The sequence below is a fragment of the Mirounga angustirostris genome, unplaced genomic scaffold (assembly GCF_029215605.1).
Source record: "Mirounga angustirostris isolate CCGP_5_RB_7025 unplaced genomic scaffold, mMirAng1.0.hap1 SCAF_17, whole genome shotgun sequence".
In the NCBI taxonomy this organism is placed as follows: domain Eukaryota; kingdom Metazoa; phylum Chordata; class Mammalia; order Carnivora; family Phocidae; genus Mirounga; species Mirounga angustirostris.
Genome location: NW_026991725.1, coordinates 6,446,320 through 6,459,807, shown reverse-complemented (window position 1 = coordinate 6,459,807; position 13,488 = coordinate 6,446,320). Strand labels below are relative to the sequence as shown.

Below are 13,488 nucleotides of genomic sequence, written 5' to 3'. Positions count from 1 at the left end.
CCAGGTATATCTTCAATTCTGTTAGCTCCTTATATTAAAAAAAAAAATCTTACTAATTAATCATTCCTGGGAAGATTAGGAATAGGGCATAGTCCCTACTAGGATTAAGAAGTTAATTTGTTTTGGGGTACCTGTCTGGCTCATTCAAAGGAGCATGCAACTCTTGACCCAGGATCATGAGTTCGAGCCCCACATTGGGTATAGAGATTACATCAATAAATAAACTTAAAAAAAAAAAAGTTAACTTAGGGTCTTTGAAATCTTGTTGGTTTCTCCTTATATTAAGACAGAATGCATTGTCCTGGGGAGAATCCAGCTTTGCTGGGTTTTACTTTTTGCCAAAGTTGTCCCCTCTAGAAATAGGGTATTAGTCCTTTAGGTTAGAGTTTGGCTCTTATGACAGACATGGGAATGCCAGACAGCAGAATTTTCCCCACAGACTCTTGATTATATAGACTTGGGTGAGGTAAGACAGCTGGTTTCCTAAGTAGATCTCCTTTCAGATTCTATACCCTAGCTTTTAGTTTGTCTGTGGATGGGGGGTTCCATGGTATCATGAAGGTGTATCTGCTTTAAAGTGGTCACATATAACAGTTCTTCCAAATAATCTAAGGAATGTTTCTTAGGCCTTTTTCCCATCCATACTTTATCTGTTTTAAACTACTTATTTTTAAATGTAAGGACAGATCTGATCAACTCCAGTCTCATTACGCTAATCATTTCATTCAACCTTTACTCCGTTCAGATGGTATCTATAGTATTTGGTATTGCCAGGAATGTGAAGTTTAAGAAAAAGAAAAAAAAACAAAAACAGAATCTTTGACTCAATATAGAGTAGGACATTTATAAATTAGTATAAGAAAGATCCAGGGGCAGTGCCTGGGTGGCTCAGTGGATTAACTGCTGATTTCAGCTCAGGTCATGATCTCAGGGTCATGAGATTGAGCCCCGAGTCAGGCTCGGAGCTCAGCATGGAATCTGCTTATCCCTCTCCCTCTGTTCCTTCCCCTACTCGCATGTTCTCTCTCTCTCTCACACAAATAAGTGAATAAATAAAATCTTAAAAAAAAACATCCAGATGCTGTGCAATATGGAGGAAGGAAAAGTTACTTCTATTTTATTTTTTTTTTAAGATTTTATTTGAGAGAGAGAGCATGAGAGAGGGGGGTAGAGGGAGAAGTAGACTCCCTGCTGAGCAGGGAGCCCAGTGCGGGGCTTGATCCCAGGACTCTGGGATCATGGCCTGAGCTGAAGGCAGATGCTTAACCAACTGAGCCATCCAGGCGTCCCTGAATCTGGATATATTTTAAAGGAAGGACTGACAGGATTTACTGGTGGATTGTTTGTGGTAAGTGAGTCAAGTGTGACTGCAGGGTTTTTGGTGTAAGTAACAGTTGGGACAGAATTGTCATTTACTGAGGTCTATAAGACTGTAGGAGGAGCATATTTCTGGGTGAATAATCAGTTTGTTCTTTCACAAATTAAATTTGAGTCCCTTGTTGGACCTACAAATGAAGATGTGGAGTAGACAGTTGGATACACAAATCTGGAGTTCAGTGGAGAGAGCCAGGCTGGAGATACTAATTTGAGAGTTTTTAGATGAAAACATTTAGATTAAATGAATATCTAGGATTGTGATTTCTGGGTCATACTGTGTTTGTTTATCTGTCTAAGGAACTGTCAAACTATGTTCCAGAGTGACTGTGCCATTTTACATTCCCCCCAGCATGTATGAGATTTTCAGTTGTTCTTCATCCCTGCTCACATCTAGTATTGTCAGTTGTTTAGTTTTCACTTTTTTAAAAATTTATTTTATTTTATTTTATTTTTATAAGTAGTCTTTGCACCCAACGCGGGGCTTGAACTCACGAGCCAGCAAGGCCCCCTTGTTTTTGCTTTTTTTTAAAAAAGATTTTATTTATTTATTTGACAGAGAGGGACACAGTGAGAGAGGGAACACAAGCAGAGGGAGAGGGAGAGGGAGAAGCAGGTTTCCCGCGGAGCAGGGAGCCCGATGTGGGGCTCGATCCCAGGACCCTGGGATCATGACCTGAGCTGAAGGCAGATGCTTAACGACTGAGCCATCCAGGCGCCCCTTGTTTTTGCTTTTAATTTCAGCTATTCTATATACATGTAATTGTACCTTATCGTGGTTTTAATTTTCTTTTTAATAGCCAAAGATAGTATCTTTTCCTGTGCTCACTTATGGGCCATTTGTATGTCTTCGTTGGTGAAGTGTCTTTTCAAATCTATTGCCTATTTAAAGCAATTTTTTTATTATTGAAATTTGATTAATATAAGTCTGTTGTTAAGTATGTGTTTTGAAAGTGTTTTGTTTTGTTTTGTTTTTTTACCAGTCTGAGGCTTGTCTTTTCATTTTCTTAGCAATGTTTTTTGTAGAGTAGAGTTGTTAATTTTGACGAAATACAATTTATCCATTCATCCAGTGCTTTTGGTGTTGTATCTGAGAAATCTTTGCCCTAATGCAGGGTCACGAGATTTTTTCCTATGTTTTCTTCTAGATGCTTTATGTTTTTAAATTTTACATTCAGATCTATAAGCCATTTTGAGTTACTTTTATTTTATTTATTTATTTTTAAAAGATTTTATTTATTTATTTAACTGACAGAGGGAGACAGACAGCTAGAGAAAGAACATAAGCAGGGGGAGTGGGAGAGGGAGAAGCAGGCTTCCCGCCAAGCAGAGAGCCCGATGTGGGGCTCGATCCCAGGACCCTGGGATCATGACCTGAGCTGAAGGCAGCCGCTTAACCAACTGAGCCACCCAGGTGCCCCTTGACTTACTTTTAGTATAACATGTAAGATATGGGTTGAATAGGGTTTCGGTTAGGATCTGGTCCAATAGGCCTGCACTATTTGTTGAAAAGACTGTCCTCTCTCCATTGAATTGCCTTTTCACCTTTGTCAAAAATCAACTGACCGTATCTGTGGTGATCTGTTTCTGGACTCTGTTTCATTGATCTATGTGTTTCTCCTTTCCCAGAACTATAATCTTGATTGTAGCTTTATAGTAAATCTTGGTATCAAGTAGTAGGATTCTTCCAACTTATTCTCTTTTTGTTTTAGTTATCCTAGTTCCTCTTTCTTTCTATTTAACTTTAGATTCAGCTTGTCCATTTCTAAGAAAAGTTTTTTTACTGGGATTTTGATTGAGATTGACTTGAAGCTCTAGATCAATTTGGGAATAATTGGTATTTTAATATTTTGATTGTTCCAATCTGTGGATATGGTATATTTCTTAATTTAGTTTTTAAAAAAATGTCTCTCATCATTGTTTTGTCATTTCTCTTTTTCTTGTCTCATTACACTGGCTAAAGAAGTATGATTCTGAATAACAGTGTTGAAAGCTGACATGCTTATTCCACATCTTAGCAGGAAAGCATTCAGTCTTTCACATTAAGTATGATGCTAGCTGTAGGGTTTTTTTGTTTGTTTTATTTTCTTAAGGGTTTTACTTTTAAGTAATCTCTGCACCCAGTGTGGGGCTCGAACTTATAACCCTGAGATCAAACATCACATTCTCTACTGACTGAGCCAACCAGGCGCCCTAGCTGTAGGTTTTTTGTAGATACCTTCTATCAGGTTAAGAAAGTGCCCTTCTAGGGGTGCTTGGGTGGCTCAGTGGTTGGGCGTCTGCCTTCGGCTCAGGTCATGATCCTGGAGTCCCTGGATCAAGTCCCACATCAGGCTCCCTGCTCAATGGGGAGTCTCTTTCTCCCTCTCCCTCTGCTCCTCCCCCGACTGTGCACTCTCTCACTCACTCTCTCTCTCAAATAAATAAAATTTAAAAAGAAAGAAAGAAAGGAAGTTCCCTTCTAATTGTGCTTTGCTGAGAGTTTTATCCATAAGTGAATGTTTAATTTTGTCTCATCATTTTTATACATCTGTTAATGTAATCATACTGTTTTTCTTCTGTTAATATGGTGAATTACAATGATAGATTTTTGAACATTGAACCAGCTTTGCATTCCCGAGAGAACCTCCACTTTGTCATATATTATCTTTATATATATTGCTAAATTTGGTTTTTAATCTTTTGTTGGGGATTTTTATATCTCTTCATGAGAGAGATATTTATCTTTTTTTTTATGATGTTTTCGGTTTTGGTTTTGACCAGCCTTACAAAGTGAGGCAGGAAATGTTTCTTCCTCTTTTGTTTCCAGAACTGTTGGTGTAAATTTAGTATTATTTCTTCCTTAAATATTTGGTAGAATTCACCAATCAATTTGCCATCCTAGAATTTTCTTTGTTGGAAGATTTCCAATTTCTGTAGTAGATAGAGGTCTATTCAAGTTATCAGGTTTGTTTTGAGAGAGGGTAACAGCTATTTTAGGATTTGTATAGTGAGCAATATATTTCTGTTTCAGATATATTTCAGAAATCCTCCTTTCCAATGACTTGACAAGGCAGCCCTTCTTTTTCTTATTCCTGACATGTCAAGATGTGCCATGACCTCTTTGTTGATATATGGCTCATTCTCTATTCTTTGGGCTAGTGTTCCTATTAGTGACACACAGACTAGCTGGCTGTGTTCCTGGAAGCACTTTGCAATCTTTCCAGCAGTGTGAGGGTACTGACGTCACTGCATCCTTGTCAGTATTAAGTATTGCTGTTTTTAATCAATCTGTAGCTGCTAGGCTAAAATAAAATTTTCATTTTATTTCTTGTATTTATCATAAAGTTGGATATTTTTCATATATTTATTAGCTAAGCAACTGAATTTTTGAATTTTGCTCCAAGCATTCCCTGCGAAGAAAAACATTACAGATCGTGTAAGAAAGAGGATGTGTCACTTAAATACAATCAGAGTTAGCCAAAGTGCAGAGTAATAGGGATAACAGATTAGCCCTCTTGTTGCCATCGAAATTGCTCCTGTTTTGGGCCATGTTCTCTCTCATAACAGTTTACCTTTGAGAAAAATTATTACCCAGGACGTTCTACTCCTTTACTCTGCACAGTGTATGTATTTCTAGTAGCTTGTCCATAAATTAATTTTTTATTAATTGTATTTCAGTTGTACATGCATTAGAGGAAGTCACTGTACCCTACCATAAATTATCTTGTATAGCATTTTTCTTTTTTATATAGTTTCTTAAAAACTGGTTTTATGTGAGAGAACAACTACAATAGTGTCTGAGTATATACTGTCCTGACTACTTGTCTTACAACTTAAAAATTCAGTGATTTTAAACCTCCATTCTATTTCTTAGTGAACTATGAAAATAATTCTATGTCTCATTTATTAGCGCTTTAGTTTCCTGGTTCATTCCATGTTCAGAGCAACTTTTGTAAACTTTTTATGTCGTGCTTATCTTTATTACATGCTGTTTTGGTGAAAGATGCTTTTAGGAATTACTTTGTAATTTATTCAGATTAGGAGTTTTTTTCTTTTTTCTCACTGCATTGAGGGCCTTTTCTGTTTTATTGCTATTTATTTATTTATTTGAGAGATAGCAGGGGGAGGGACAGAGGGAAAGGGAGAGGAACAAGCAGACTCCCCACTGAGTGCAGAGCCCAACACGGGGCTTGATCTTACGACCCTGAGATCATGACCTGAGCTGGAATCAAAAGTCTGACACTTAACCGACTGAACCACCCAGATGCCCCCACTCATAGTCTTATGTGAACTTCCTAGTACATGATGAGTCACTTTTCTAGTGCTGCTTTAAAAGTCTCAGTCTTTGAGTTTGGACAATTTGATTATAATATGTTTCAGTGTGATTTCTTGGGTTTATCCCAGTTGGTGTCCATTAGGCTTCTTGAATCTAGATGTCCATTCCCTGCTCCATATTTGGGAAGTTTTCAGCCATTATTTGCTTAAATGAACATTCTGCCCCTTTCTCTCTTCTCCATAAGTCTCTTAGACTTTCTTCATTCTTTTTTCTTTTGTCCCTGCTGTTGGATAATTTCAAATGACCTCTCTTCTAATTTGATGTTAATTTCTTCTGCTTGATTGTGTGATGTTGCACTTCTCTTGTGAATTTTTCAGTTATTATTGTATTCTTCAGCTCCAAAATACTGTCTAGGTTTTTTGGTTTTTTTTTTTTATATTTTTTGTTTCTTTGTTGGTATTCTTTTTACTCATGTCTTATATTTTTGACCTCGTAGAGCATCTTTATGATGCTTGTTTTGAATTGTTTGTCACATAATTCATGTCTCCATTTCATTAGGATAATTTTAAAAAAGATTTAGTTATTGATTTGAGAGAGAGAGCGCACGTGAGCTCGAGTTGGGAAAGGGAGAGGGAAGAATCACCAGTAGACTCTGTGGTGAGTGTAGAGCCCAACGTGGGGCTTGATCTCACGACCCCGAGATCAGGACCTGAACTGAAATCAAGAGTTGGACGCTCAACCAACTGAGCCACCCAGTGCCCCCATTAGGGTAATTTTTTGAGATCTATTTTAGTTTTTTGTTTGTCCCATGTTTTCCTGTTTCTCCAAATGTGTTATAATTTTGTGTTGGGATCTATACATATGAGAAAACAGCCACCTCTCCCAGTTTTTATGACCTGGTTTCGTGCAGGAAAAGACCCTCACAAATGAACTCAGCTAGAGATGCTGGGAGCCTCTGAAACCTTTTTTGGGAGGATGAGACTTCCCTGGGCTTGTGTGTGCAATTTCTCAACTAGAGAGCTTTGTGGGTCTTTCAGGAGGTCCTAATCTCTTGCTCCCTCTGGTGCCTGTTTGTGGCACTGCCTGTTTTCTGATGTTAACAGCAGCAAATAGCCCTGTTCTCTCTTGTACTCAGTGGCCACCAGGCATCCAGAGTTTGCCAGCTCCCCATCGGTGCCCACATCAAGTGAGACAGGTACCGTTCCCTTGAGCAGCCCTGTAAAAAGCTGGTGCAGAAGCACATTCCGTTCTTCTCTCTTCCTCTGAGAGAGGGGAGCCTCAAGTTATGCACCTGCTCCCAGTCACACCCAGTTGTACTGGCTCTTGGATGCCACCCCTCCCATTTCTTTGGTCTTAGCAGCATTCAGGCAACCATACTATGGTTGTTCTGTCAGTGCTGTAAAGGAGGCACAACAGATATCAGTCCTTCAGGCAACCTTCCAAAGAGTTGGAACGTTGGATGCACGCTCCACTCCTCTCTTTCCCTGTCCCAAGGGAAGAGTCCGAAGCCGGGGTGTTCTTACCAGGCACTGATCTGTGGAGCTTGGGAGAGGCCCTGACTTGGGGAAGTGAAATTTCTCTTCTCACCCATTTCAGTGCAGCTGTTTTCAGCTTGTACTCCCTGGAGGTACTGCAGCTTCTTAACTGGATTCTGGAAACCTCATAAAGGTATTTTGGTCTGTATATCATTGTTAAAGTAGTGTCTCTGTGGTAGAAGCAGGACTAGGGCTTATGAATCTGCCATCTTGCTGACATCACTCTCCTCTTCCCCTTACTTCTTAAGACCACTGGTTTAGGGGCGCCTGGGTGGCTCAGCCGGTTAAGCGTCTGTCTGACTTTGGCTCAGGTCATGATCCCGGAATCCTGGGATCGAGTCCCGCATCGGGCTCCCTGCTCCTCGGGGAGCCTGCTTCTCCCTCTGCCGCTCCCCCTCCTTGTGCTCTCTCTCTCTCTCTGATCAATAAATAAAAAATCTTAAAAAAAAAAAATACTGCTGGTTTAGAAGTGAAAGGACTTCAGAAACCCACCCACATATTTATTTTGATCCTGCCTGTTTGGCACTTTGTAACAAAAGACATTTTGAGGCCATACCAAGTATAAATACATCTTCCCTTGGTACAGCTACATTCTATTGCTTACTAATTTTTCTTTTTCTGTCCTTCAAAGTCTGACTTTCTGGAACGGAGGGAAAGATGCATCTGGTGGTAGAAATATAGGTTGACTTTATATGTAAGTTCCCTGTTTCTAGAGTGCATGATGATGTATTTTGAGACTAAAACACAAAAAGACCTTCCACATATGAATTTCTCCAACCAAAATATGTTAATAACTATATTATCTATTTTTTTAAAGATTATAATGTCTATTTTTAAAGGCTTTAAATACTTGATAAACAGTAAGCAAACCATTGCATAGACTCTCACGTTGAAGCTTTAGGTGATGGCAGGAACAGTCACATTTCTTATAATGGCAAGTGTGACAAGTTTCCTCTGTGTCTAGAATCAGAACATAAAATGGGAATGCATTGTCATAGCTGTAAATAGTTCACATAGAGCCTACAGTCAGAATGCCTGAATTCCTATCATGGGTCCAGCACTCAGCCAGGTGATCAGGGTCAAGTTATTTAGCCTCTTTTTAATCTTGTTTTTTCTCATGTATAAAATGGGTACAGTAATCATAGCACCTACCTTATGGGTTGTTAGGTGAATTCAATGAGATGATTGATATAGATAGATATAAAATTTTTAGATCAGTGCCTGGAATTTAGGAAGTATGGAATCATTTTTAGCTATTATTAAGAGCAGCTATGATGAGATTGCTCTTTTTAACCTTAGTAACTGTTAGATAACATGTTAAAAAAAAAAAAAGAGGGGCGCCTGGGTGGCTCAGTTGTTGCGCAACTGCCTTCGGCTCAGGTCATGGTCCCAGGGTCCTGGGATCGAGTCCCACATCAGGCTCCCTGCTCGGCGGGAAGCCTGCTTCTCCCTTTTCCACTCCCCCTGCTTGTGTTCCCTCTCTCATTGTGTCTCTCTGTCAAATAAATAAAATCTAAAAAAAAAAAAAAAAAAGATTAATGACCTTTCTACCTCATTTACAGAGTTGAGACTGTGGGACAACCAGACAGAAGAGACAGTATAGGAGTGTGTGCAGAAAAACAGAATGGATACGACTCTCTGCAGCGCGATCAAGCAGTGTGCATCAGTACAAACGGTAAGAGATACATAACTGCTGTTTCTTTGAAATACGTGAATTAGTGTAGTAAGATACAAATCTGCCCCAACATCACACATGTGTAGCAGGAGATGAGCAAGTTTAAGTCTTTATGACATATCTGTATGGCTACTATGTACCAGGCATTATTCTATTCCCTTTACAAATAATAAATCATTTAATCCTTTTAACAGCTTGTTGAGGTGGGAAGTAGTATTACACCCATTTTATAGATGATGAAAACCGAGCCACAGGGAGGTTGAGTGACCGGCTTAAACTCCCATAGCTTAGAGGTGATTGAGTTGGGATTTGCACCAGGCAGTCTATCCCTGGATTCCGTGTGCGTAGGTCATCTAAATTCAACATCGGTTGGTGAACCAAGGAGAGAGTTTACTTAATTTTTTATATCTCCCTAGCGTTCTTTGGCCCCTTACTCTGCAGTAATCACACTTTTATATATATTTTTAAATTTTATTTTTAATTTCATTTTTTAAAAGATTTTATTTATTTATTAGAGAGAGAACGAGAAGGGAACGGGGAGAGGCAGAGGAAGAGGGAGAAGCAGACTCCTTTCTGAGCAGGATCCCAGCGTGGGGCTTGATCCCAGGACCCAGAGATCATGACCTGAGCCGAAGGCAGACGCTTAACCAACAGAGCCACCCAGGCGCCCCTATAGTAATCACACTTTTAAAATCCCCTCTCAAGATGTGTTAATATGTTGTGGTATGGGTCAAACAGTAGATAGAACAACATTCTTGTTTATTTCATGTGCAACAATGTTGCTGTTCCACAGGATGTAATCTTGTAATGGAGTCAAGTTTCTTTTATGCCATCCCTGTGGGAAACTCAGTCTCCACTCTGAAAGAGTAGAACCGGGGCGCCTGGGTGGCTCAGCCGGTTAAGCGTCTGCCTTCGGCTCAGGTCATGATCCCAGGGTCCTGGAATGGAGCCCCGCATCGGGCTCCCTGCTCCATGGGAGGCCTGCTTCTCCCTCTCCCACTCTCCCTGCTCGTGTTCCCTCTCTCACTGTGTCTCTCTCTCTCAAATAAATAAATAAAATCTTAAAAAAAAAAAAAAAAAAAGAGTAGAACCCTGGACCAGAACTCGAAAATGTGATTAAAGCTTTAACTTTTTCTCCTGCCTTAATATTGGAATGCATTCTCTTTGACTAGTTGGCATAACATAATGTTTTCTTGATGTGAGTTGGGAAATTACCTGTGTTACCAGTAATCTAGAATCCGTTTCAGTTCTACATTGTTGCTCACATGTAAATGACTCTTTACCTTAACATTTTAGGTGCGGTTTTTGTAAATGGAAAAGAAATGACTAATCAGTTGCCAGCAGTTACTTCTGGGTCCACTGTCACATTTGACATTGAAGCTGTGACTCTAGGATCCACCAATAATAACGAAGGAGGAAACTTCAAGCTTCGAGTAACTATTAGCTCAAATAACAGAGAAGTGGTTTTTGATTGGTTACTTGAGCAGTCTTGTGGTTCTCTTTATTTTGGTTGCTCATTTTTCTATCCTGGATGGAAAGTGTTGGTATTCTAGATTTTTGGATGATTGGCTTTGGTTTTGCGGGGTTTTAAACATAGCTGTCCTCAGCTCAGTTTAGTTGTAATTGGTTAAAAAAAAATTGTTAGATTCATCTCTCAGTTAAGCCATTGGAAATGGAAATTGTTTACTGGATTTATTTTGGAATATTTTAGCAATAAGAGATTTGACTGTTGTGGACAAAACTGTAGTGCAGTCAGTCTTACTTGTAGCATAGTGTTAATTGAAATATCAGCATCACGATAAAAATGAAATTGGCTTTTAACGTATGAGGAGATACAGAAAGCCCTATACCTTTCCACTGTGTACTTCTTGAAAAGTTAATTATTAGAACAGAAAAACTTAATGTAACATTATCTTATTAAATTTCTATCTTTTAAGGATCCCAGGCCATGTAAAACTTTAGAATCAAAACAGTAGGAATAGACCAGCTAGAAGACGGAGTTCTGTAACATACATTCAGTTGTGTGCTCTCCGCATGAGTGGTGAATATGCTCTCCATATTCAGGTATTTGTAAGCAGTATTGAATTTTATCTCATGTTCAGTAATCTTTAATGTCCCCAAAACGTGATAATATTTGCGTTGTTAAAAATTACTGAGCAAATGTCTACACTAGGCAGAGTATTTTCTTTTTTTTTTCTGTGCAGTTCGATTCATGATAGACTAGAGGATTTTTACAGGGTAAAACTACTCATGAAAGTAGTATGTACAGCAGTAGCTGTTCACATATATGTAATATGCACACGTGCATAGCCAGCCTCAGCGGTGTGTATGTTAACTGCTCATAGGGTATGAGCTACGGTCCAGTTTAATGTCAGTTTTATAAACGGTCTTTTAGTGGACCAAACAAATATAAGGTAAATACTTGACCTATTTTTTGAAAAACTTAAATTTGTTTAAGATATTTATTTGAAGGACTTACTTAGTGTGTAAAAATGATTATCTTAACTTGCTATACCAGCCTACAGATTTTTTTTTAATGTGAATTTTTTTCCTTCATTTTTAACAGTAGAAATGTGGAAAAGCAAGTTTGATATTTTTGTAAGATAATTTATTTGGGGATTCAAATTCCCTGTTAGACAATCATGACCTTTTCCCCTTGCGTTTTTATATATAAGTAAGCTGTCTTTCATTTGTTTAGTGATTGCTAAGATGTGCTAGAATGTAGATGCCTCGTCCAGCTGTCTGAAACAAAATAAAAAACTAAAAGTTAAATGTGTGTATTTTTTCTTCTGTGAGATTTGATGAATCCAATTTTAATTTTTTAAGTAGAGGGAAAAAAGGATTTCTTGTGTCTTTGGTTTGTTTTTGTTTTTTTTCTTTAAAGATTTTATTCATTTATCTGAGAGAGAACACAAACTGGGGGAGGGGCAGAGGGAGAGGGAGAAGCAGACTCCCCGCTGAGCGCAGAACCTGACATAGGGCTCGATCCCAGGACCCTGAGATCATGACCTTAAGTCAGACGCTTAACCAACTGAGCCACCCAGGCGCCCTTTTGTCTCCGGTCATTTTAATACAAATAACGTTGTAACTTGTGACAAGTTACTTATACTTTCTTATATTCTGTGCATCTGACACTGAGCACAGTGCCTGACACGTGTACAGTAAATGTTGGGTTGAATGAATATGGATAGGTTATTTTCTCTAGAACATCTTCATCTTGTTCCCTTCATTTGTCAAATATTTATTGAACATCTTTTTTTCTTATCCTCCATAGGAGAGTCACATCTTAAATTTATACCTATAGAATCTGCCTTTTCACAGAAATGACTAAAACCTAACCTAATTCTAGATCGGCATGGATTGTAATATTTTGACCTCTGAAGCTAATTTAAATATTGCTTTCTTTTCTTTTTTTATTTTATTTTTTTGAAGATTTTATTTATTTATTTGAGACAGAGAGAATGAGAGAGACAGAGAGCACATGAGAGGGGGGAGGGTCAGAGGGAGAAGCAGGCTCCCCGCCGAGCAGGGAGCCCGATGCGGGACTCGATCCAGGGACTCCAGGATCATGATCTGAGCCGAAGGCAGTCGCTTAACCAACTGAGCCACCCAGGCGCCCTCTTCTTTTCTTTTTAAAGATTTTATTTTTAAGCAATCTCTACACCCAACATGGGGCTCGAACCCACAACCTCCAAGATCAAGAATCTCGTGCTCCACTGACTGAGCCAGCCAGGCACCCCTGCTTTTTTTCTCCTTAAACTGTGAATTTAACATTTTGTTCAAACCCAACTCATTCTGTTTAAACAGATGAAGGAGCCCAGTGGGGCACCTGGGTGGCTCAGTCGTTAAGCGTCTGCCTTCGGCTCAGGACATGATCCCATGGGATCCAGCCCCACATCGGGCTCCCCGCTCTGCGGGAGGCCTGCTTCTCCCTCTCCCACTTCCCCTGCTTGTGTTCCCTCTCACGCTGTGTCTCTCTCTGTCAAAGAAATAAATAAAATTTAAAAAATAAAAATAAAGGAGCCCAGTATTCCAAACCTGTTTCTGTGCTTGCAGGGACGAGAGAGTTTGGGTGATGATAATTATAACAACTATAAGAATTGATATTTATTGAGCCCCTACTATGTGCTGGGCACCATGCTAAATTTTCAAAATACATTTATTATCTCATTTAATCCACATAATGCTACTTACTATACTGTTATTACTGTTATTCCACTTTACAGACAATAAAACTTAGGCTCAAGAGATGTGAACTAATTTGTCCAAGGTCAGGACTAGTAACTAGTCTAGTCGGGATCCTAGCCCAGACCTGATCCACTCTGGAGCTCCCGCTCGTAACTGTTGTGCTCTCAGGAAGAGTGGACACTAAGGAGAAAGTCTCAGGGGTAGATAAGAATCAACCACGGGATCAAGGGTAGCAGTTCCTGGAGTAGCACTGAAAAAGGAAGGGCTGACCATCTCTGCCTGAAGATCTCAGGGAGCAAAGTCAATCTTAAAAGGGTAGTGGAGGGGCGCCTGGGTGGCTCAGTCGTTAAGCGTCTGCCTTCGGCTCAGGTCATGATCCCAGGGTCCTGGGATCGAGCCCCGCATCGGGCTCCCTGCTCCGCCGGGAAGCCTGCTTCTCCCTCTCCCACTCCTCCTGC

At 39.6% G+C, this 13,488-nt stretch overlaps 1 protein-coding gene across 1 annotated transcript in view; it reads left to right on the top strand.

Moving 5' to 3' along the window:
- The window catches only part of CRLF3 (cytokine receptor like factor 3), a 36,178-nt gene extending 24,910 nt beyond the window's left edge, over nt 1-11,268 (top strand). The window contains exons 7-8 of the mRNA XM_045889432.3: nt 8,730-8,842; nt 10,139-11,268. Coding sequence (XP_045745388.1) covers nt 8,730-8,842; nt 10,139-10,395 — 370 coding nt within the window. The 3' untranslated portion in view covers nt 10,396-11,268. The remainder of the gene's footprint in view (nt 1-8,729; nt 8,843-10,138) is intronic.
- The last annotated feature ends 2,220 nt before the right edge of the window (nt 11,269-13,488 follow it).